The sequence below is a fragment of the Hypomesus nipponensis genome, chromosome 16 (assembly GCF_054491055.1).
Source record: "Hypomesus nipponensis isolate SF chromosome 16, ASM5449105v1, whole genome shotgun sequence".
NCBI classification, from domain to species: Eukaryota; Metazoa; Chordata; class Actinopteri; order Osmeriformes; family Osmeridae; genus Hypomesus; species Hypomesus nipponensis.
The window spans coordinates 10,278,955-10,305,294 of NC_140376.1; the positions used below are offsets into that span (position 1 = coordinate 10,278,955).

At 34.9% G+C, this 26,340-nt stretch overlaps 1 protein-coding gene across 2 annotated transcripts; it reads left to right on the forward strand.

Annotated features, from left to right (window-relative positions):
* Positions 1–15,018: 15,018 nt before the first annotated feature.
* LOC146254848 (sterile alpha motif domain-containing protein 3-like) lies at positions 15,019–22,882 on the forward strand. Of its 2 annotated transcripts, none has more exons than XM_084676415.1 (8): positions 15,019–15,108; positions 16,275–16,297; positions 16,393–16,432; positions 18,939–19,078; positions 19,621–20,571; positions 20,790–20,942; positions 21,285–21,371; positions 21,568–22,882. In XM_084676415.1, exons 5-8 carry the CDS (start codon positions 19,633–19,635, stop codon positions 21,871–21,873), a joined length of 1,485 nt encoding a protein of 494 aa, XP_084532541.1. In that variant the 5' UTR covers positions 15,019–15,108; positions 16,275–16,297; positions 16,393–16,432; positions 18,939–19,078; positions 19,621–19,632; the 3' UTR covers positions 21,874–22,882. The 2 variants fall into 2 exon arrangements, with proteins under 2 accessions (XP_084532541.1, XP_084532542.1); XM_084676416.1 differs by having other exon boundaries at positions 18,950–19,078.
* Positions 22,883–26,340: the final 3,458 nt, after the last annotated feature.

Sequence of the window (26,340 nt, forward strand, 5' to 3'; positions counted from 1 at the left end):
ACAGCCACAGAAGCATGTTATAACACTTAAACATCAAGAAAACCATTCAGACAGAAGTTAATGCCAAACATTGAAAATGCATTGAAAACGCTACTCAGGAGCTGAAAAGCACTTTAGAGCAATAAATATATCAAAGTCTCAAAAAAGGAATCTAATGGCTAAACATCTTCACAAAACACGTTTTCCATGTATTAACAGCCACAGAAGCATGTTGTAACACTTAAAACGTCAAGAAAACCATTCAGACAGAAGTTATATGCCAAACATTGTAAATGCATTGAAAACGCTATTCAGGAGCTGAAAAGCACTTTAGAGCAATAAAAAAAGGAAAGTCTCAAAAACGGAATCTAATGGCTAAACATCTTCACAAAACACGTTTTCCATGTATTAACAGCCACAGAAGCATGTTGTAACACTTAAAACGTCAAGAAAACCATTCAAACAGAAGTTACCTGCCAAACATTGTAAATGCATTGAAAACGCTATTCAGGAGCTGAAAAGCACTTTAGAGCAATAAATATATCAAAGTCTCAAAAAAGGAATCTAATGGCTAAACATCTTCACAAAACACGTTTTCCATGTATTAACAGCCACAGAAGCATGTTATAACACTTCAAACATCAAGAAAACCATTCAGACAGAAGTTATATGCCAAACATTGTAAATGCATTGAAAACGCTATTCAGGAGCTGAGAGCACTTTAGAGCAATGAATAAGAAAAGTCTCAAAAACGGAATCTAATGGCTAAACATCTTCACAAAACACGTTTTCCATGTATTAACAGCCACAGAATCATTTTATAACACTTAAAACATCAAGAAAACCATTCAGCCAGAAGTTATATGCCAAACATTGTAAATGCATTGAAAACGCTATTCAGGAGCTGAAAAGCACTTTAGAGCAATGAAAGTATGAAACTCTCAAAAACAGAATCTAATGGCTAAACATCTTCACAAAATACATTTTCCATGTAATAATAGCCACAGAAGCATGTTTTAACACTTCAAACATGAAAAAAACCATTCAGACAGAAGTTATATGCCAAACATTGTAAATGCATTGAAAACGCTATTCAGGAGCTGAAAAGCACTTTAGAGCAATAAATATATCAAAGTCTCAAAAACGGAATCTAATGGCTAAACATCTTCACAAAACACGTTTTCCATGTATTAACAGCCACAGAAGCATGTTGTAACACTTAAAACGTCAAGAAAACCATTCAAACAGAAGTTACATGCCAAACATTGTAAATGCATTGAAAACACTATTCAGGAGCTGAAAAGCACTTTAGAGCAATGAAAGTATGAAACTCTCAAAAACGGAATCTAATGGCTAAACATCTTCACAAAACACGTTTTCCATGTATTAACAGCCACAGAATAATTTTATAACACTTAAAACATCAAGAAAACCATTCAGCCAGAAGTTATATGCCAAACATTGTAAATGCATTGAAAACGCTATTCAGGAGCTGAAAAGCACTTTAGAGCAATGAATAAAGGAAAGTCTCAAAAACGGAATCTAATGGCTAAACATCTTCACAAAACACATTTTCCATATATAAACAGCCACAGAAACATGTTATAACACTTAAAACGTCAAGAAAACCATTCAAACAGAAGTTACATGCCAAACATTGTAAATGCATTGAAAACACTATTCAGGAGCTGAAAAGCACTTTAGAGCAATAAATATATCAAAGTCTCAAAAACGGAATCTAATGGCTAAACATCTTCACAAAACACGTTTTCCATGTATTAACAACCACAGAAGTATGTTATAACACTTCAAACATCGAGAAAACCATTCGTAAATGCATTGAAAACGCTATTCAGGAGCTGAAAAGCACTTTAGAGCAATAAAAAAAGGAAAGTCTCAAAAGCAGAATCCAATGGCTAAACATCTTCACAAAGCACATTTTTCATGTAATAACAGCCTCAGAAGCATGTTATAACACTTCAAACATGAAAAAAACCATTCAGACAGAAGTTATATGCCAAACATTGTAAATGCATTGAAAACACTATTCAGGAGCTGAAAAGCACTTTAGAGCAATGAAAGTATGAAAGTCTCAAAAACGGAATCTAATGGCTAAACATCTTCACAAAACACGTTTTCCATGTATTAACAGCCACAGAAGCATGTTTTAACACTTCAAACATCAAGAAAACCATTCAGACAGAAGTTATATGCCAAACATTGTAAATGCATTGAAAACACTATTCAGGCGCTGAAAAGCACTTTAGAGCAATGAAAGTATGAAAGTCTCAAAAAGTGAATCTAATGGCTAAACATCTTCACAAAACACGTTTTCCATGTATTAACAGCCACAGAATCATTTTATAACACTTAAAACATCAAGAAAACCATTCAGCCAGAAGTTATATGCCAAACATTGTAAATGCATTGAAAACGCTATTCAGGAGCTGAAAAGCACTTTAGAGCAATAAAAAAAGGAAAGTCTCAAAAACGGAACCTAATGGCTAAACATCTTCACAAAGCACATTTTTCATGTAATAACAGCCTCAGAAGCATGTTATAACACTTCAAACATGAAAAAAACAGTTCAGACAGAAGTTAAATGCCAAACATTGTAAATGCATTGAAAACGCTATTCAGGAGCTGAAAAGCACTTTAGAGCAATGAATAAAGGAAAGTCTCAAAAAAGGAATCTAATGGCTAAACATCTTCACAAAACACGTTTTCCATGTATTAACAGCCACAGAAGCATGTTATAACACTTCAAACATCAAGAAAACCATTCAGACAGAAGTTATATGCCAAACATTGTAAATGCATTGAAAAAACTATTCAGGAGCTGAAAAGCACTTTAGAGCAATGAAAGTATGAAAGTCTCAAAAACGGAATCTAATGGCTAAACATCTTCACAAAATACAATTTCCATGTAATAACAGCCACAGAAGCATGTTGTAATGCTTAAAACGTCAAGAAAACCATTCAAACAGAAGTTATATGCCAAACATTGTAAATGCATTGAAAACGCTATTCAGGAGCTGAGAGCACTTTAGAGCAATGAATAAGAAAAGTCTCAAAAACGGAATCTAATGGCTAAACATCTTCAGAAAACACGTTTTCCATGTATTAACAGCCACAGAAGCATGTTATAACACTTAAACATCAAGAAAACCATTCAGACAGAAGTTATATGCCAAACATTGAAAATGCATTGAAAACGCTACTCAGGAGCTGAAAAGCACTTTAGAGCAATAAATATATCAAAGTCTCAAAAAAGGAATCTAATGGCTAAACATCTTCACAAAACACGTTTTCCATGTATTAACAGCCACAGAAGCATGTTATAACACTTCAAACATCAAGAAAACCATTCAGACAGAAGTTATATGCCAAACATTGTAAATGCATTGAAAAAACTATTCAGGAGCTGAAAAGCACTTTAGAGCAATGAAAGTATGAAAGTCTCAAAAACTGAATCTAATGGCTAAACATCTTTACAAAATACAATTTCCATGTAATAACAGCCACAGAAGCATGTTGTAATGCTTAAAACGTCAAGAAAACCATTCAAACAGAAGTTATATGCCAAACATTGTAAATGCATTGAAAACGCTATTCAGGAGCTGAGAGCACTTTAGAGCAATGAATAAGAAAAGTCTCAAAAACGGAATCTAATGGCTAAACATCTTCAGAAAACACGTTTTCCATGTATTAACAGCCACAGAAGCATGTTATAACACTTAAACATCAAGAAAACCATTCAGACAGAAGTTAATGCCAAACATTGAAAATGCATTGAAAACGCTACTCAGGAGCTGAAAAGCACTTTAGAGCAATAAATATATCAAAGTCTCAAAAAAGGAATCTAATGGCTAAACATCTTCACAAAACACGTTTTCCATGTATTAACAGCCACAGAAGCATGTTGTAACACTTAAAACGTCAAGAAAACCATTCAGACAGAAGTTATATGCCAAACATTGTAAATGCATTGAAAACGCTATTCAGGAGCTGAAAAGCACTTTAGAGCAATAAAAAAAGGAAAGTCTCAAAAACGGAATCTAATGGCTAAACATCTTCACAAAACACGTTTTCCATGTATTAACAGCCACAGAAGCATGTTGTAACACTTAAAACGTCAAGAAAACCATTCAAACAGAAGTTACCTGCCAAACATTGTAAATGCATTGAAAACGCTATTCAGGAGCTGAAAAGCACTTTAGAGCAATAAATATATCAAAGTCTCAAAAAAGGAATCTAATGGCTAAACATCTTCACAAAACACGTTTTCCATGTATTAACAGCCACAGAAGCATGTTATAACACTTCAAACATCAAGAAAACCATTCAGACAGAAGTTATATGCCAAACATTGTAAATGCATTGAAAACGCTATTCAGGAGCTGAGAGCACTTTAGAGCAATGAATAAGAAAAGTCTCAAAAACGGAATCTAATGGCTAAACATCTTCACAAAACACGTTTTCCATGTATTAACAGCCACAGAATCATTTTATAACACTTAAAACATCAAGAAAACCATTCAGCCAGAAGTTATATGCCAAACATTGTAAATGCATTGAAAACGCTATTCAGGAGCTGAAAAGCACTTTAGAGCAATGAAAGTATGAAACTCTCAAAAACAGAATCTAATGGCTAAACATCTTCACAAAATACATTTTCCATGTAATAATAGCCACAGAAGCATGTTTTAACACTTCAAACATGAAAAAAACCATTCAGACAGAAGTTATATGCCAAACATTGTAAATGCATTGAAAACGCTATTCAGGAGCTGAAAAGCACTTTAGAGCAATAAATATATCAAAGTCTCAAAAACGGAATCTAATGGCTAAACATCTTCACAAAACACGTTTTCCATGTATTAACAGCCACAGAAGCATGTTGTAACACTTAAAACGTCAAGAAAACCATTCAAACAGAAGTTACATGCCAAACATTGTAAATGCATTGAAAACACTATTCAGGAGCTGAAAAGCACTTTAGAGCAATGAAAGTATGAAACTCTCAAAAACGGAATCTAATGGCTAAACATCTTCACAAAACACGTTTTCCATGTATTAACAGCCACAGAATAATTTTATAACACTTAAAACATCAAGAAAACCATTCAGCCAGAAGTTATATGCCAAACATTGTAAATGCATTGAAAACGCTATTCAGGAGCTGAAAAGCACTTTAGAGCAATGAATAAAGGAAAGTCTCAAAAACGGAATCTAATGGTTTAAACATCTTCACAAAACACATTTTCCATATATAAACAGCCACAGAAACATGTTATAACACTTAAAACGTCAAGAAAACCATTCAGACAGAAGTTACATGCCAAACATTGTAAATGCATTGAAAACGCTATTCAGGAGCTGAAAAGCACTTTAGAGCAATGAATAAAGGAAAGTCTCAAAAACGGAATCTAATGGCTAAACATCTTCACAAAACACATTTTCCATATATTAACAGCCACAGAAACATGTTATAACACTTAAAACGTCAAGAAAACCATTCAGACAGAAGTTATATGCCAAACATTGAAAATGCATTGAAAACGCTACTCAGGAGCTGAAAAGCACTTTAGAGCAATAAATATATCAAAGTCTCAAAAAAGGAATCTAATGGCTAAACATCTTCACAAAACACGTTTTCCATGTATTAACAGCCACAGAAGCATGTTATAACACTTCAAACATTAAGAAAACCATTCAGACAGAAGTTATATGCCAAACATTGTAAATGCATTGAAAACGCTATTCAGGAGCTGAAAAGCACTTTAGAGCAAAAAAAAAAAGGAAAGTCTCAAAAACAGAATCCAATGGCTAAACATCTTCACAAAGCACATTTTTCAAGTAATAACAGCCTCAGAAGCATGTTATAACACTTCAAACGTCGAGAAAACCATTCAGACAGAAGTTATATGCCAAACATTGTAAATGCATTGAAAACACTATTCAGGAGCTGAAAAGCACTTTAGAGCAATGAAAGTATGAAACTCTCAAAAACGGAATCTAATGGCTAAACATCTTCACAAAACACGTTTTCCATGTATTAACAGCCACAGAATCATTTTATAACACTTAAAACATCAAGAAAACCATTCAGCCAGAAGTTATATGCCAAACATTGTAAATGCATTGAAAACGCTATTCAGGAGCTGAAAAGCACTTTGGAGCAATAAAAAAAGGAAAGTCTCAAAAACGGAATTTAATGGCTAAACATCTTCACAAAATACATTTTCCATGTAATAATAGCCACAGAAGCATGTTGTAACACTTAAAACGTCAAGAAAACCATTCAAACAGAAGTTACATGCCAAACATTGTAAATGCATTGAAAACGCTATTCAGGAGCTGAAAAGCACTTTAGAGCAATAAAAAAAGGAAAGTCTCAAAAACAGAATCTAATGGCTAAACATCTTCACAAAGCACATTTTTCATGTAATAACAGCCTCAGAAGCATGTTATAACACTTCAAACATGAAAAAAACCATTCAGACAGAAGTTAAATGCCAAACATTGTAAATGCATTGAAAACGCTATTCAGGAGCTGAAAAGGACTTTAGAGCAATGAATAAAGGAAAGTCTCAAAAACGGAATCTAATGGCTAAACATCTTCACATAGCAAATTTTTCATGTAATAACAGCCTCAGAAGCATGTTATAACACTTCAAACGTCAAGAAAACCATTCGTAAATGCATTGAAAACGCTATTCAGGAGCTGAAAAGCACTTTAGAGCAATAAAAAAAGGAAAGTCTCAAAAACAGAATCTAATGGCTAAACATCTTCACAAAGCACATTTTTCATGTAATAACAGCCTCAGAAGCATGTTATAACACTTCAAACATGAAAAAAACCATTCAGACAGAAGTTATATGCCAAACATTGTAAATGCATTGAAAACGCTATTCAGGAGCTGAAAAGCACTTTAGAACAATGAAAGTATGAAAGTCTCAAAAACGGAATCTAATGGCTAAACATCTTCACAAAATACGTTTTCCATGTATTAACAGCCACAGAAGCATGTTATAACACTTCAAACATCAAGAAAACCATTCAGACAGAAGTTATATGCCAAACATTGTAAATGCATTGAAAACGCTATTCAGGAGCTGAAAAGCACTTTAGAGCAATAAATATATCAAAGTCTCAAAAACGGAATCTAATGGCTAAACATCTTCACAAAACACGTTTTCCATGTATTAACAGCCACAGAAGCATGTTGTAACACTTAAAACGTCAAGAAAACCATTCAAACAGAAGTTACATGCCAAACATTGTAAATGCATTGAAAACACTATTCAGGAGCTGAAAAGCACTTTAGAGCAATGAAAGTATGAAACTCTCAAAAACGGAATCTAATGGCTAAACATCTTCACAAAACACGTTTTCCATGTATTAACAGCCACAGAATCATTTTATAACACTTAAAACATCAAGAAAACCATTCAGCCAGAAGTTATATGCCAAACATTGTAAATGCATTGAAAACGCTATTCAGGAGCTGAAAAGCACTTTAGAGCAATGAAAGTATGAAACTCTCAAAAACAGAATCTAATGGCTAAACATCTTCACAAAACACGTTTTCCATGTATTAACAGCCACAGAAGCATGTTATAACACTTCAAACATCAAGAAAACCATTCAGACAGAAGTTATATGCCAAACATTGTAAATGCATTGAAAACACTATTCAGGAGCTGAAAAGCACTTTAGAGCAATGAAAGTATGAAAGTCTCAAAAACGGAATCTAATGGCTAAACATCTTCACAAAACACGTTTTCCATGTATTAACAGCCACAGAAGCATGTTTTAACACTTCAAACATCAAGAAAACCATTCAGACAGAAGTTATATGCCAAACATTGTAAATGCATTGAAAACACTATTCAGGCGCTGAAAAGCACTTTAGAGCAATGAAAGTATGAAAGTCTCAAAAAGTGAATCTAATGGCTAAACATCTTCACAAAACACGTTTTCCATGTATTAACAGCCACAGAATCATTTTATAACACTTAAAACATCAAGAAAACCATTCAGCCAGAAGTTATATGCCAAACATTGTAAATGCATTGAAAACGCTATTCAGGAGCTGAAAAGCACTTTAGAGCAATAAAAAAAGGAAAGTCTCAAAAACGGAACCTAATGGCTAAACATCTTCACAAAGCACATTTTTCATGTAATAACAGCCTCAGAAGCATGTTATAACACTTCAAACATGAAAAAAACAGTTCAGACAGAAGTTAAATGCCAAACATTGTAAATGCATTGAAAACGCTATTCAGGAGCTGAAAAGCACTTTAGAGCAATGAATAAAGGAAAGTCTCAAAAAAGGAATCTAATGGCTAAACATCTTCACAAAACACGTTTTCCATGTATTAACAGCCACAGAAGCATGTTATAACACTTCAAACATCAAGAAAACCATTCAGACAGAAGTTATATGCCAAACATTGTAAATGCATTGAAAAAACTATTCAGGAGCTGAAAAGCACTTTAGAGCAATGAAAGTATGAAAGTCTCAAAAACGGAATCTAATGGCTAAACATCTTCACAAAATACAATTTCCATGTAATAACAGCCACAGAAGCATGTTGTAATGCTTAAAACGTCAAGAAAACCATTCAAACAGAAGTTATATGCCAAACATTGTAAATGCATTGAAAACGCTATTCAGGAGCTGAGAGCACTTTAGAGCAATGAATAAGAAAAGTCTCAAAAACGGAATCTAATGGCTAAACATCTTCAGAAAACACGTTTTCCATGTATTAACAGCCACAGAAGCATGTTATAACACTTAAACATCAAGAAAACCATTCAGACAGAAGTTATATGCCAAACATTGAAAATGCATTGAAAACGCTACTCAGGAGCTGAAAAGCACTTTAGAGCAATAAATATATCAAAGTCTCAAAAAAGGAATCTAATGGCTAAACATCTTCACAAAACACGTTTTCCATGTATTAACAGCCACAGAAGCATGTTATAACACTTCAAACATCAAGAAAACCATTCAGACAGAAGTTATATGCCAAACATTGTAAATGCATTATAAACACTATTCAGGAGCTGAAAAGCACTTTAGAGCAATGAAAGTATGAAAGTCTCAAAAAGTGAATCTAATGGCTAAACATCTTCACAAAACACATTTTCCATATATGAACAGCCACAGAAACATGTTATAACACTTAAAACGTCAAGAAAACCATTCAGACAGAAGTTATATGCCAAACATTGTAAATGCATTGAAAACGCTATTCAGGAGCTGAAAAGCACTTTAGAGCAATAAAAAAAGGAAAGTCTCAAAAACGGCATCTAATGGCTAAACATCTTCACAAAACACGTTTTCCATGTATTAACAGCCACAGAAGCATGTTGTAACACTTAAAACGTCAAGAAAACCATTCAAACAGAAGTTACATGCCAAACATTGTAAATGCATTAAAAACGCTATTCAGGATCTGAAAAGCACTTTAGAGCAATAAATATATCAAAGTCTCAAAAAAGGAATCTAATGGCTAAACATCTTCACAAAACACGTTTTCCATGTATTAACAGCCACAGAAGCATGTTATAACACTTCAAACATCAAGAAAACCATTCAGACAGAAGTTATATGCCAAACATTGTAAATGCATTGAAAACGCTATTCAGGAGCTGAGAGCACTTTAGAGCAATGAATAAGAAAAGTCTCAAAAACGGAATCTAATGGCTAAACATCTTCACAAAACACGTTTTCCATGTATTAACAGCCACAGAATCATTTTATAACACTTAAAACATCAAGAAAACCATTCAGCCAGAAGTTATATGCCAAACATTGTAAATGCATTGAAAACGCTATTCAGGAGCTGAAAAGCACTTTAGAGCAATGAAAGTATGAAACTCTCAAAAACAGAATCTAATGGCTAAACATCTTCACAAAATACATTTTCCATGTAATAATAGCCACAGAAGCATGTTTTAACACTTCAAACATGAAAAAAACCATTCAGACAGAAGTTATATGCCAAACATTGTAAATGCATTGAAAACGCTATTCAGGAGCTGAAAAGCACTTTAGAGCAATAAATATATCAAAGTCTCAAAAACGGAATCTAATGGCTAAACATCTTCACAAAACACGTTTTCCATGTATTAACAGCCACAGAAGCATGTTGTAACACTTAAAACGTCAAGAAAACCATTCAAACAGAAGTTACATGCCAAACATTGTAAATGCATTGAAAACACTATTCAGGAGCTGAAAAGCACTTTAGAGCAATGAAAGTATGAAACTCTCAAAAACGGAATCTAATGGCTAAACATCTTCACAAAACACGTTTTCCATGTATTAACAGCCACAGAATAATTTTATAACACTTAAAACATCAAGAAAACCATTCAGCCAGAAGTTATATGCCAAACATTGTAAATGCATTGAAAACGCTATTCAGGAGCTGAAAAGCACTTTAGAGCAATGAATAAAGGAAAGTCTCAAAAACGGAATCTAATGGTTTAAACATCTTCACAAAACACATTTTCCATATATAAACAGCCACAGAAACATGTTATAACACTTAAAACGTCAAGAAAACCATTCAGACAGAAGTTACATGCCAAACATTGTAAATGCATTGAAAACGCTATTCAGGAGCTGAAAAGCACTTTAGAGCAATGAATAAAGGAAAGTCTCAAAAACGGAATCTAATGGCTAAACATCTTCACAAAACACATTTTCCATATATTAACAGCCACAGAAACATGTTATAACACTTAAAACGTCAAGAAAACCATTCAGACAGAAGTTATATGCCAAACATTGAAAATGCATTGAAAACGCTACTCAGGAGCTGAAAAGCACTTTAGAGCAATAAATATATCAAAGTCTCAAAAAAGGAATCTAATGGCTAAACATCTTCACAAAACACGTTTTCCATGTATTAACAGCCACAGAAGCATGTTATAACACTTCAAACATTAAGAAAACCATTCAGACAGAAGTTATATGCCAAACATTGTAAATGCATTGAAAACACTATTCAGGAGCTGAAAAGCACTTTAGAGCAATGAAAGTATGAAAGTCTCAAAAACGGAATCTAATGGCTAAACATCTTCACAAAACACGTTTTCCATGTATTAACAGCCACAGAAGCATGTTATAACACTTCAAACATCAAGAAAACCATTCAGACAGAAGTTATATGCCAAACATTGTAAATGCATTGAAAACACTATTCAGGAGCTGAAAAGCACTTTAGAGCAATGAAAGTATGAAAGTCTCAAAAAGTGAATCTAATGGCTAAACATCTTCACAAAACACATTTTCCATATATGAACAGCCACAGAAACATGTTATAACACTTAAAACGTCAAGAAAACCATTCAGACAGAAGTTACATGCCAAACATTGTAAATGCATTGAAAACGCTATTCAGGAGCTGAAAAGCACTTTGGAGCAATAAAAAAAGGAAAGTCTCAAAAACGGAATCTAATGGCTAAACATCTTCACAAAATACAATTTCCATGTAATAACAGCCACAGAAGCATGTTGTAATGCTTAAAACGTCAAGAAAACCATTCAGCCAGAAGTTATATGCCAAACATTGTAAATGCATTGAAAACGCTATTCAGGAGCTGAGAGCACTTTAGAGCAATGAATAAGAAAAGTCTCAAAAACGGAATCTAATGGCTAAACATCTTCACAAAACACGTTTTCCATGTATTAACAACCACAGAAGCATGTTATAACACTTCAAACATCGAGAAAACCATTCAGACAGAAGTTATATGCCAAACATTGTAAATGCATTGAAAACGCTATTCAGGAGCTGAAAAGCACTTTAGAGCAAAAAAAAAAAGGAAAGTCTCAAAAACAGAATCCAATGGCTAAACATCTTCACAAAGCACATTTTTCAAGTAATAACAGCCTCAGAAGCATGTTATAACACTTCAAACGTCGAGAAAACCATTCAGACAGAAGTTATATGCCAAACATTGTAAATGCATTGAAAACACTATTCAGGAGCTGAAAAGCACTTTAGAGCAATGAAAGTATGAAACTCTCAAAAACGGAATCTAATGGCTAAACATCTTCACAAAACACGTTTTCCATGTATTAACAGCCACAGAATCATTTTATAACACTTAAAACATCAAGAAAACCATTCAGACAGAAGTTAAATGCCAAACATTGTAAATGCATTGAAAACGCTATTCAGGAGCTGAAAAGCACTTTAGAGCAATGAATAAAGGAAAGTCTCAAAAACGGAATCTAATGGCTAAACATCTTCACAAAACACGTTTTCCATGTATTAACAGCCACAGAAGCATGTTATAACACTTCAAACATCGAGAAAACCATTCAGAGAGAAGTTATATGCCAAACATTGTAAATGCATTGAAAACACTATTCAGGAGCTGAAAAGCACTTTCGAGCAATGAAAGTATGAAAGTCTCAAAAAGTGAATCTAATGGCTAAACATCTTCACAAAACACATTTTCCATATATAAACAGCCACAGAAGCATGTTATAACACTTACAACGTCAAGAAAACCATTCAGACAGAAGTTATATGCAAAACATTGTAAATGCATTGAAAACGCCTATTCAGGAGCTGAAAAGCACTTTAGAGCAATAAATATATCAAAGTCTCAAAAACGGAATCTAATGGCTAAACATCTTCACAAAACACGTTTTCCATGTATTAACAACCACAGAAGTATGTTATAACACTTCAAACATCGAGAAAACCATTCAGACAGAAGTTACATGCCAAACATTGTAAATGCATTGAAAACGCTATTCAGGAGCTGAAAAGCACTTTGGAGCAATAAAAAAAGGAAAGTCTCAAAAACGGAATTTAATGGCTAAACATCTTCACAAAATACATTTTCCATGTAATAATAGCCACAGAAGCATGTTGTAACACTTAAAACGTCAAGAAAACCATTCAAACAGAAGTTACATGCCAAACATTGTAAATGCATTGAAAACGCTATTCAGGAGCTGAAAAGCACTTTAGAGCAATAAAAAAAGGAAAGTCTCAAAAACAGAATCTAATGGCTAAACATCTTCACAAAGCACATTTTTCATGTAATAACAGCCTCAGAAGCATGTTATAACACTTCAAACATGAAAAAAACCATTCAGACAGAAGTTAAATGCCAAACATTGTAAATGCATTGAAAACGCTATTCAGGAGCTGAAAAGCACTTTAGAGCAATGAATAAAGGAAAGTCTCAAAAACGGAATCTAATGGCTAAACATCTTCACATAGCAAATTTTTCATGTAATAACAGCCTCAGAAGCATGTTATAACACTTCAAACGTCAAGAAAACCATTCAGACAGAAGTTACATGCCAAACATTGTAAATGCATTGAAAACGCTATTCAGGAGCTGAAAAGCACTTTAGAGCAATGAATAAAGGAAAGTCTCAAAAACGGAATCTAATGGCTAAACATCTTCACAAAACACATTTTCCATATATAAACAGCCACAGAAACATGTTATAACACTTAAAACGTCAAGAAAACCATTCAGACAGAAGTTATATGCCAAACATTGAAAATGCATTGAAAACGCTATTCAGGAGCTGAAAAGCACTTTAGAGCAATAAATATATCAAAGTCTCAAAAAAGGAATCTAATGGCTAGACATCTTCACAAAACACGTTTTCCATGTATTAACAGCCACAGAAGCATGTTATAACACTTCAAACGTCAAGAAAACCATTCAGACAGAAGTTATATGCCAAACATTGAAAATGCATTGAAAACGCTACTCAGGAGCTGAAAAGCACTTTAGAGCAATAAATATATCAAAGTCTCAAAAAAGGAATCTAATGGCTAAACATCTTCACAAAACACGTTTTCCATGTATTAACAGCCACAGAAGCATGTTATAACACTTCAAACATCAAGAAAACCATTCAGACAGAAGTTATATGCCAAACATTGTAAATGCATTGAAAACACTATTCAGGAGCTGAAAAGCACTTTAGAGCAATGAAAGTATGAAAGTCTCAAAAACGGAATCTAATGGCTAAACATCTTCACAAAACACGTTTTCCATGTATTAACAGCCACAGAAGCATGTTATAACACTTCAAACATCAAGAAAACCATTCAGACAGAAGTTATATGCCAAACATTGTAAATGCATTGAAAACGCTATTCAGGAGCTGAAAAGCACTTTGGAGCAATAAAAAAAGGAAAGTCTCAAAAACGGAATCTAATGGCTAAACATCTTCACAAAATACAATTTCCATGTAATAACAGCCACAGAAGCATGTTGTAATGCTTAAAACGTCAAGAAAACCATTCAGCCAGAAGTTATATGCCAAACATTGTAAATGCATTGAAAACGCTATTCAGGAGCTGAGCGCACTTTAGAGCAATGAATAAGAAAAGTCTCAAAAACGGAATCTAATGGCTAAACATCTTCACAAAACACGTTTTCCATGTATTAACAACCACAGAAGCATGTTATAACACTTCAAACATCGAGAAAACCATTCAGACAGAAGTTATATGCCAAACATTGTAAATGCATTGAAAACGCTATTCAGGAGCTGAAAAGCACTTTAGAGCAAAAAAAAAAAGGAAAGTCTCAAAAACAGAATCCAATGGCTAAACATCTTCACAAAGCACATTTTTCAAGTAATAACAGCCTCAGAAGCATGTTATAACACTTCAAACGTCAAGAAAACCATTCAGACAGAAGTTATATGCCAAACATTGTAAATGCATTGAAAACACTATTCAGGAGCTGAAAAGCACTTTACACTGTAAACCCAGATTTCGCTTTTTTGTTATCTTAACAAATGTTTTCTTGTCAATATGACATGGGTGTGTGTAGAAAGTTGATATAACTTCAAATAAGCAATTAACAGCGCCTTAACTACATGGAAGTTAACCAAATTGAAAATCAATGTTATGTTAGCTAGAAAGACCTAGTTGAGTTAAAAAAACAGGCTAAAATTGGTCGTTTATGCGTCATCACGTTGTACGCTGAGAGTCACGTGGTACCACTTGCGTGCCTGCGTGACTTTGAATCCACCGGGAACGGGAAGGCACTGCCGCCATCTTTCTGCGCAGTGAAAAGGAGATACCGGAGCGGACTCTTTTACTCGACAGAAGGTGAGTGCAAATTCTTATAAACATACATGTAATACTTCTGAAACATTTAATGTGTTTGGTATAGCGTGATACTCGTTAATTGTAAACTTAACTGAAAAAAATGCAAGCTTTACACTGAGCAGAGTTTTTCTTAACCACTTAGCTTACTAGCTAGCCTACTTAAACATATATGTTCGACAGCACAGTAAATATCGAGTGTAATGACATTAATTTACATCGAAAGTTGTACTTTTCATTGTCACTGGTGGCAGAAAACGAATTAAAAAATGTCAACAAGTAGCGTTTTACACGAGGCGGTAGCGTTTTACACGAGGCGGCACCGTTAAACTGGCTGCCGGAATGTGGCCTACACACAGCGCCCTCGTGTTAGTTCAAACACCAGAAACAACGTCTCCGCTCCAGTCTGCGATGCCAGAGCTGATTTTAATCATGAGTTAGTAACAACCGCATCATATTTTAATTTTTAAAATAGTCAATTTCATAGTGCCATTTGTGAACTAAACGAGAGCTTTTCCTTGCTACCTGTTTGAATGAATAGGCTATGCAATAACCTTAATCACGTGTTTTTATTAATCCAATTTTCATGGGGTTTTAATCTTGCGGTCACAGTAAAAGTACGGCAGACTTGGCGTCTGTTTTTTATTTTTTATTATTTAATTTAAACCACTGCTGGACGGCCATAGTCTGCTGTGAACGTCACGGGCACATCTACAAACAGGGCTGCTGATATTGGCTGCTGTTCAGGCTTCTGTGGTGTTGTATTTATTCTTGGCTGGCCGCGGACCTGTGTGCGCGCGCACACGCATGACAAGGTTGAATTGGACCATAACGTTATTCAGCGGACTTCAATAGCTCCCAATAGATTTAAAGTATTGTAAATGGAACTTTGCCGTTTACAAGACCGGTGCACGTGTCATGCTTTAAGATGCCCCTTTGAATAGAAATGAGAAAGTGCTATATTTGTTATGAATTGCCCTGGCATTTTAAGAATCATTAACAAATAAATAAATACAAATAAATAAATATCAGCTTAACTGTCTTTTACACTGAACTTTTAGACTTATTATAGAGATATGTGTACTGTTGTATGTAAATAGCAAATGGTTATTTAACTACCAAGTCACATATCTGTCCTAATTCTCCTTTTTTCTCCCTTCTGTTTCCAGTTTTACATGCTGAAAATGCAAATGTAGGTTTTTTATTTTGTAAATTTCTTTGAGAAATATATAAAATGCTTATTAAAGTCAAATATCTTTCCTAATGATCTTTTCTTTCTTTTTCCAGGTCTACATGTTTTGAATGCAAACGGAAATGCGGTGGATTTGTAAGTATTGTACCTACTTCTCAGAAAATCGTAGAAGAATAATTGAACATTATAGAGCTGTCCATGGACATTTTGGAAGAAACTGTCCATTGCCCTGTATCTACAGTGACTGTCATCTAGTTTTCCGATCACAACAATCTCTGAAAAACCACTTGAGACAACATGGAGTTTCACAGCATGGACCTATTGGACATTTAAACTTTAAAATTAACTGTCAGTTATGCAATTTCAATGACCCAGTGACTATAAAACAGTATTTCTCTCATCTTGGGAAACATCTTAAAAGCAAAGAGACTGTTACCTGCCCCTTAAATCATTGTTCTTTCAAATCAAGTGTTTACTCTACCTTTACTTCACACAAAAGTCGTTTTCATAACAATGTCACACTGCAAGACTTGAAATCTGAGCTTGTTATTCAAACAAATGTAAATGAGGAGCACCTGGTTGATCAAGTGCAGTCAGATATCAGTGACGCTGAATTTTCTGGGGGTGAGAATATAACCGAGCAGGAGGTTAACACTGATACAGTTCAGGCAAGACTTGCATCTTTATTTCTGCGATTGCAAGCAGTTTTGCATGTCTCAAAGACAGCGGTTCAGCAAATAGTTACAGAATTGAGGGATATTGGTGTTTTAGTTGGTGAGCTAAACAAAAACACTCTTGATAAAGCATTGAGGCAGCATGGTTGTACCATTGATGAAAACACTTTAAATATAGTTAAAGATACTTTGTGCCAGGCTAATCATTTTAGCTGTCTTTCTGAAGGTGGGTCTTTGGGAACTGACAAAAGAAGGTTATCATTTTTCAAAGAAAACTTCAGTGTTATTAACCCAGTTGAATTCGTTTTAGATTTGTCATCAAAACGAACATTTGTTTATGTGTCAATCTTGGGTGTTCTTCAAGTATTGTTAAATAGGGGTGATGTACTTGATAGAGTTTTAGAAGAAAGCCAAAAATCACAATCTGGCCATTATACATCATTTTCTGATGCATCATACTGTAAAGAAAATCCACTTATTTCTGGTGAAGATCTGAGTATTTCTCTGGCCTTGTATATTGATGATTTCGAAGTCTGTAATCCTTTAGGGACATCAAGAAAAAAACATAAATTGTGTGCCATCTATTGGATAATTGCTAATTTACCTGTAAGAGACAGATCATCATTATCTACTATATATCTGGCTGCCCTATGCAAAAGTCAAGATGTTAAAACATTTGGTTACAGTCCAATTGTTCAACCATTACTAAGAGACCTAAAATTGCTTGAAAATCAAGGAATTTACATCAACAGATTGGGAACTAGTGTCAGAGGCACAGTACTATACATTTCATCAGATAATTTGGGGGCACATTCTTTTGCTGGCTTTCAAGAATCATTTAATGTGGACAAGTTTTGCAGATTTTGCCTTGCAAGTCGTAAAGATATTCAAACTTGTTCTGTAAGAAGTGGTGCATTTGTATTGAGAACAAGAGAGTCGCATAACCTAGACCTCTCTGAGCTTAAAGAAAATGTGACTTTGAAAAGTGTGAATGGGGTAAAAAGGGACTGTGTTCTAAATGAGCTACAGTACTTTCATTGCATCACAGGGTTTCCACCTGACTTTTTGCACGACCTGTTGGAAGGCATTGTACCCTTTGAGCTGTGTTTGTGTTTGAAAAAATTAATTGATAAGAAATATTTCACTGTAGATAATTTAAATACTGCCATACAGCACTTTCCTTATAAGTTCTCAGACAAAACCAATTGCCCTCAGAAAATTCCAGTAAATTTTCATTTGGTTGGAACAATAGGAGGGAATGGCCATGAGAATTGGACTCTGTTAAGGTTGTTGCCATTAATTATTGGTGATGTTGTTCCTGAAAATGATAACGCTTGGTCTGTGATTCTCGAACTGAAAGACATTGTTGAAATCTTGGTATCGTCCACTTTCACAGAAGAAAGCCTCTCTTACTTGGAAGCAAAGATCTTTGAACATAGGACACTTTTTATAGAAGTGTTTCCTGATGTAAAACTCAAACCCAAACATCATTTCCTTGAACATTATCCCTGTCTAATTCGATGCTTTGGACCTGTGGTTGACTTCTGGACATTTCGCTTTGAAGCTAAACATAGCTTTTTCAAGAAAGCGGTCCGTGATCTAAATAACTTCAAGAACATTGTTTTATCCTTGGCCAACAGACACCAACTTATGTTGTCATACTTTTTTGACATGCCGTGCCTGTTCAAGCCAGCAGTGGAAGTAGAAAGAGCAACATACAGTTCCCTTGAAAATCTGTCAACCTCAGTCAGACAAGCTATTCAGCACAAATTCAGTCATCTGACCAGTGCATCACTTGCAACAATAGCCTTTATACATGGGACAAAATATGTAAAGGGAATGTACGTATCATTTGGAAGCACAAGCGGACTTCCTGATTTCTGTCAAATTCTGTACATTGTTGTAGTGGACAACAAGGCATTCTTTATTCTTCAACCTTTCTCTGCCTGGTACCTGGACCACTTCAGATGTTTTGAAGTTTGCAGCGCTGATGATCTCCAACTGGTTGTGGTCGAACCTGCAGAGCTGAACCACTACGCCCCTCTGTCAGCCTACACCGTGCAAGGAAGACACCTGATTTCTCCGAAGGCATCCCTACTGCACTGAGGTGATAATTTTGCTGATTGTCATGTGAATACTTGTAATTGTACACTAACCCTGACCCTTGTTGTTGTTTTGTCAGTGAATATCTACTCATGATCTACTACATGTCTGTACTTTGTGAGCAATAGTAAAATCCAATGGTAATACACAGCCTAGGTTCTGTAAACTGTAATGTAAACAAAGGGGCCACCATAGCTAGCAACATGCCACTTTATAGAGCCTAGGCTTTGTATTCCCACTGCATTTTTTTGCAGCAGAGTACGGACAGGTAGCAGATCGTGAGGAGAAATTCACTGATTATGATAAGCATTCTCCCCCGAATCGCTGACTCTACCTTAAGCTTTACTGCCAAAATATACAAAATTTGAAAACCAATTTTCAGGTATTTCATAGGGTTTAATTAAGGCATTCAATTTATAGTCTGGCAGAACACAAATTTAACATTTTATTTCACCTTGAAGTTACTCGTATGATATCCATAGGCCAATTTATGATATTTGATCATGACACAACCATTTTTGTAAAATAATTTCTATTTTTTATTAGTTGGGATTCACCATGTTGCTGCGCGTCATCCTTAGCCAAGACGACATCCGGAGGATAACAATTGACAGCATGCCAGAGACTGTTGATGGCCTTCACTTGATGCTGAAGAACAAGCTTGGATTGGAAGGTGACTTGGTGGTGCAGTTCCAAGATCCAGAGTTCGATAATGAGCTTTGCAACTTGAGTAGCATGTCAGAGCTGCCTAAGGACAAAGTGACTTTGAAAGTATACAGCAAGAATCTTGAATCCTATCATACAGACTCAACCTTAGACACTGCAAGCCTATCCACATCCGCTGAGGGAAGCCCCTCTGCCAGTCATACCCGTCAGCTGCCACAGCCATTTGACATCCCTACTTTTTCGTATGATGTGGAACTTAAGTTGAAGAAAGGAAATGAAGCCTTCCATGAAGATGGAACCCTTCTTGATGTGTCCAAAGACACAAAATCAGACATTTTGGATAAAATAGCAGAAGCCATCTATGTCCACAACGCATACCCAACACGTGAAGATTATGACTTGGTGTCACAAGCTCTCGTCGACAAACATCCCTGTCTGAGGGAACCAGGATCTGTCAGCGGTTGGTACTGTTGGAAATTTAGCTTGAAGTTCAAAATGGGAAACTTCAGACAGAAGCTACGATTGGCTGGATGCCCAGAGCTCAACATCAACTCGCGCTCTTCAGGTACACCTGGGAAAGGAAAACTTAAGAGGGCCAGAAAATCTGAAGTCAATTTCCTGCCAGATATCCCAGAGGGAAAAACACAACGTTCCCTCGAAGAGGAAAGAACCGAGATGGTCACCGAAATGAAGAAAAGGAAAATTGATTGGCAGAAAATAAAAGGATTGATGACCAGCACTTTTTCTTTACGGAGAAAAACAATTGTGGAGGATGAGCCACCTGTGGCGAATGTCAGAGAAAGATGGCCGGCACTGTTCTCTGAACGTCAGGTAAAAGTATTTTTCTATTTCAGATGCGGTTAGGTGGATCAGATTTGAAATTGCTTAAGATTTGCTAAATAATTTATTTAAGAATGGTTAATATCAGTCATGAATAATTTGGTATAAAGAATGCATTGATTAAAAAAAAAAAAAATTCTGCAACAACAGTAAAGTAATTGAGTTTACAGCCAACTGCTTGTGTTCCTTTGCTTTTTTCTGCCTACCAGATTGAAGCAGAGTTTGCTCGCCTTACGTCTGTTGGCCTGAAAGACTCCCTCTTCGCTGGTCTTGACAAGTATCTACTGAGGTTCCTTGGGATGTACAGGGCCAGGATGGGTCTGGTGGAGCTGAACAGCCTTTTGAGGACTCTGGACATTGATGTCCGTTGGTTGATATAAGTCTGTTCACACAAAGCCAATTAAATCTACCTAATCCATTTTTCTTATCTATCTAGTCCATAACCTTCCCATGTGTTACAGATCATAGAGCAATAGTTTCAAAACCTCTTGTAGACTCACATTTTGAGCTAGAACTTTTGGCATACTTCTATAATGAAAAGTTATTTATTTAATTTTAGTCCAATAGCCATCTTTTCCGAACATATTGACTATTTCTGAACTGAAACAAGTATGAAGACTTAAGTAGAATATATAACATCACTTAGAATTATATTCTGATTTCTGGTCTAATACATCCCATCTGTATGTTTATTATTTTTACAGGGTTCCAACCAAAGGCAAAGGGCAGTTGTTTTGATGGGGCTCCCCCACTACTTAAAAGATGGGTCCACACTGTACAAGAAAGTACAGGTATGTTTTTCAATAATAACTTACCGGACCACACCAGATAAACCAGAATTTATTTAAATTGAATTGGCCAATATGGCAGAATTGTGCACTCCCTAATATTGGTATCTGTTACTGCTGTTGTTATGAAACCTGAAATTCCCCATGGGTATCAGTAAAGGTTTATATTTTTTTTAACATATTTGTCCACTTTGTGTAGGTCACAGATGCAGAGGAGGACTGGACAAAGGGAATGGCAGTCGGCATCCTCATGGTGGCACAGATTGATGAACTGGTCCGTTTCGCAGTGGTCCTCGAGGAAGAGATCATCTTTCCAAGCCTAAGTGATTTCCCAACTGCTGTGGCACTGCTGATGGGTCTGCTCTTTGCCCTTAACATCGACTACCCCAGGGGCCTTAGGTACACTTTTGAAGTTATTCAGAAGGTGCTTATGGACATTGGTGGAGGGCAATGCTCTGCCTTGGTTCATGGCTTAAAAAACCGACTCTTGAGGAAGAAAATGTAAGCTTAAAAAGCACAGTTTACGCAAAAGTGAACATTGTTGAGTGTTAAATGGACTCATTTAAGGTTAGGTGTTTGCGATCTGAACAAAGCAAGGTTCTGCATTGGTTCATGGTGTAAGAAATTAAGTTGTTGAAACAGTGCATGTTTAAGAGTTCAAGCAGAGTTTACTGTGTTTTGGTAACAGCCAAATGTCACCATCTTCATGGGTTTGTGGAATGAAAATAGGTGATTGTATTAACATGTAAGATCTACTGAATATAATCTGAATGCCAACCAAATGTGGACATGGTATGAGAAATTGACTCTTAATTGAAAACCATGCAAGTTACAGCACCTACTTCATTCTAGTTAACTAAATAAAGACCTGGATGGGCATTATATTTTGACACTTTATCAGTGTAAAGTGAATGGCCGCTGTAGAAGATTTAGACACTATCTAGATGTGGGGGACAGCAATACAGACAATTCTGGGTTGTTTACTTACTGATCATTTTTTATGCACTTTTTGTAAATCCACATAGTTGCATGGCAACAAATTATTATTTTTTCAAGTTGACACCACCTATATATAATGTGTATTTTTGGTTGTCATTTACAACTTGAAATGCATATTTTCAGACTAGTTTTCCCCCTGCATCCCTTTTTTTATGTTTTGTTGCACTATTTGTAAAAGCAAATTGTTGAATGCCAACTAATGTTATCACAATACAAATCTGTAGGAGAAATTTGGGGGAGGAAATAATTTTAGGATTGATACCTAAATTAAATTCATTAAAATAACAAGTATTTTGCGAATATGTGTGCATAATATAATTGGTAACAAAATAATATATGCAGAAAAGGGCTGTAAAAATCCTCAACAGTACAGATTTGTTATTTTGATGACCTGTCGGTACAGTTGTAACTTGTTACTGTTTTGTTTTTTTTTATATGTGAAGATTTCATCTTCAGTAAAAAAAAAGAAAAAGGTAGGCCTACAATAAAACTGTTGGTCTGTGACTGCCAAAATCTCTGGTGTAAAGGCTCGTCATTTTCTCTTTTGAAATAAAATCCTTAGACGTAATGAAATGTGATGTATGCAGATAATATGTATTGAGCAATGTTTTTACAGGTTAAAAAGAGAAATATTATCCACTTAGAAATGCAAGTAGATCTTAATAAGAGTATTTAAGATATTGGTAAGTGCCAATAACTAGTACATCAGTTAAATTAACTTGTAAATTTATGTAAACTTGATTGAGGTTTATATTCAATAAGTTCATAAATGTAAGTACAACTCACTAGTATTGCAGTTAAATCAACTTTTAAATTTATGTCATCTTGATTGGGGTTTGTCTTCAATCAGTTCATAAATGTAAGTACATCTCACTAGTTTTGTAGTTACATCAACAAGAAAATGTATGTTACTTATACTGCTATTTAAGTTTAATCAACTAATACATTTAAGTAGTTTTGACTCAAGATGAAGTTATGTCAACTAAAGGTTTCAAGTAATATGGACTGAAGATGGAGTTGAGTCAACTAGAAATATCTATTTAAGTTAACTTATTGTCTTAGTTGTCTTGACATACAATTTCAAGGCAGCATGGACACTTGAATTTTTAAGTTGAAACAACAAGTTCGGGTTTACAGTGTAGAGCAATGAAAGTATGAAACTCTCAAAAACGGAATCTAATGGCTAAACATCTTCACAAAACACGTTTTCCATGTAATAACAGCCTCAGAAGCATGTTATAACACTTCAAACATGAAAAAAACAGTTCAGACAGAAGTTAAATGCCAAACATTGTAAATGCATTGAAAACGCTATTCAGGAGCTGAAAAGCACTTTAGAGCAATGAATAAAGGAAAGTCTCAAAAACGGAATCTAATGGCTAAACATCTTCACAAAGCACATTTTTCATGTAATAACAGCCTCAGAAGCATGTTATAACACTTCAAACATGAAAAAAACCATTCAGACAGAAGTTATATGCCAAACATTGTAAATGCATTGAAAACACTATTCAGGAGCTGAAAAACACTTTAGAGCAATAAATATATCAAAGTCTCAAAAACGGAATCTAATGGCTAAACATCTTCACAAAACACGTTTTCCATGTATTAACAACCACAGAAGTATGTTATATTACTTCTAACATCGAGAAAACCATTCAGACAGAAGTTACATGCCAAACATTGTAAATGCATTGAAAACGCTATTCAGGAGCTGAAAAGCACTTTAGAGCAATAAAAAAAGGAAAGTCTCAAAAACAGAATCCAATGGCTAAACATCTTCACAAAGCACATTTTTCATGTAATAACAGCCTCAGAAGCATGTTATAACACTTCAAACATGAAAAAAAACATTCAGACAGAAGTTATATGCCAAACATTGTAAATGCATTGAAAACGCTATTCAGGAGCTGAAAAGCACTTTAGAACAATGAAAGTATGAAAGTCTCAAAAACGGAATCTAATGGCTAAACATCTTCACAAAATACGTTTTCCATGTATTAACAGCCACAGAAGCATGTTATAACACTTCAAACATCAAGAAAACCATTCAGACAGAAGTTATATGCCAAACATTGTAAATGCATTGAAAACACTATTCAGGAGCTGAAAAGCACTTTAGAGCAATGAAAGTATGAAAGTCTCAAAAACGGAATCTAATGGCTAAACATCTTCACAAAACACGTTTTCCATGTATTAACAGCCACAGAAGCATGTTATAACACTTAAACATCAAGAAAACCATTCAGACAGAAGTTATATGCCAAACATTGAAAATGCATTGAAAACGCTATTCAGGAGCTGAAAAGCACTTTAGAGCAATAAATATATCAAAGTCTCAAAAAAGGAATCTAATGGCTAAACATCTTCACAAAACACGTTTTCCATGTATTAACAGCCACAGAAGCATGTTATAACACTTCAAACATCAAGAAAACCATTCAGACAGAAGTTATATGCCAAACATTGTAAATGCATTGAAAACACTATTCAGGAGCTGAAAAGCACTTTAGAGCAATGAAAGTATGAAAGTCTCAAAAACGGAATCTAATGGCTAAACATCTTCACAAAACACGTTTTCCATGTATTAACAGCCACAGAAGCATGTTATAACACTTCAAACATCAAGAAAACCATTCAGACAGAAGTTATATGCCAAACATTGTAAATGCATTGAAAACACTATTCAGGAGCTGAAAAGCACTTTAGAGCAATGAAAGTATGAAAGTCTCAAAAAGTGAATCTAATGGCTAAACATCTTCACAAAACACATTTTCCATATATGAACAGCCACAGAAACATGTTATAACACTTCAAACATCAAGAAAACCATTCAGACAGAAGTTATATGCCAAACATTGTAAATGCATTGAAAACGCTATTCAGGAGCTGAAAAGCACTTTAGAGCAATAAAAAAAGGAAAGTCTCAAAAACGGAATCTAATGGCTAAACATCTTCACAAAATACAATTTCCATGTAATAACAGCCACAGAAGCATGTTGTAATGCTTAAAACGTCAAGAAAACCATTCAAACAGAAGTTATATGCCAAACATTGTAAATGCATTGAAAACGCTATTCAGGAGCTGAGAGCACTTTAGAGCAATGAATAAGAAAAGTCTCAAAAACGGAATCTAATGGCTAAACATCTTCACAAAACACGTTTTCCATGTATTAACAGCCACAGAATCATTTTTTAACACTTAAAACATCAAGAAAACCATTCAGCCAGAAGTTATATGCCAAACATTGTAAATGCATTGAAAACGCTATTCAGGAGCTGAAAAGCACTTTAGAGCAATAAAAAAAGGAAAGTCTCAAAAACAGAATCTAATGGCTAAACATCTTCACAAAGAGCATTTTTCATGTAATAACAGCCTCAGAAGCATGTTATAACACTTCAAACATGAAAAAAACAGTTCAGACAGAAGTTAAATGCCAAACATTGTAAATGCATTGAAAACGCTATTCAGGAGCTGAAAAGCACTTTAGAGCAATGAATAAAGGAAAGTCTCAAAAACGGAATCTAATGGCTAAACATCTTCACAAAGCACATTTTTCATGTAATAACAGCCTCAGAAGCATGTTATAACACTTCAAACATGAAAAAAACCATTCAGACAGAAGTTATATGCCAAACATTGTAAATGCATTGAAAACACCATTCAGGAGCTGAAAAACACTTTAGAGCAATAAATATATCAAAGTCTCAAAAACGGAATCTAATGGCTAAACATCTTCACAAAACACGTTTTCCATGTATTAACAACCACAGAAGTATGTTATATTACTTCTAACATCGAGAAAACCATTCAGACAGAAGTTACATGCCAAACATTGTAAATGCATTGAAAACGCTATTCAGGAGCTGAAAAGCACTTTAGAGCAATAAAAAAAGGAAAGTCTCAAAAACAGAATCCAATGGCTAAACATCTTCACAAAGCACATTTTTCATGTAATAACAGCCTCAGAAG

What these genes read in the sequence shown, in the direction of transcription:
- LOC146254848 (XM_084676415.1), top strand. Translation starts at nt 19,633, where the DNA reads ATGTTGCTGCGCGTCATCCTTAGCCAAGACGACATCCGGAGGATAACA. An exon ending in CACTGTTCTCTGAACGTCAG is followed by an intron (nt 20,572 to 20,789) that starts GTAAAAGTATTT and finishes TCTGCCTACCAG; the next exon opens with ATTGAAGCAGAGTTTGCTCG. An exon ending in CACTGTACAAGAAAGTACAG is followed by an intron (nt 21,372 to 21,567) that starts GTATGTTTTTCA and finishes CACTTTGTGTAG; the next exon opens with GTCACAGATGCAGAGGAGGA.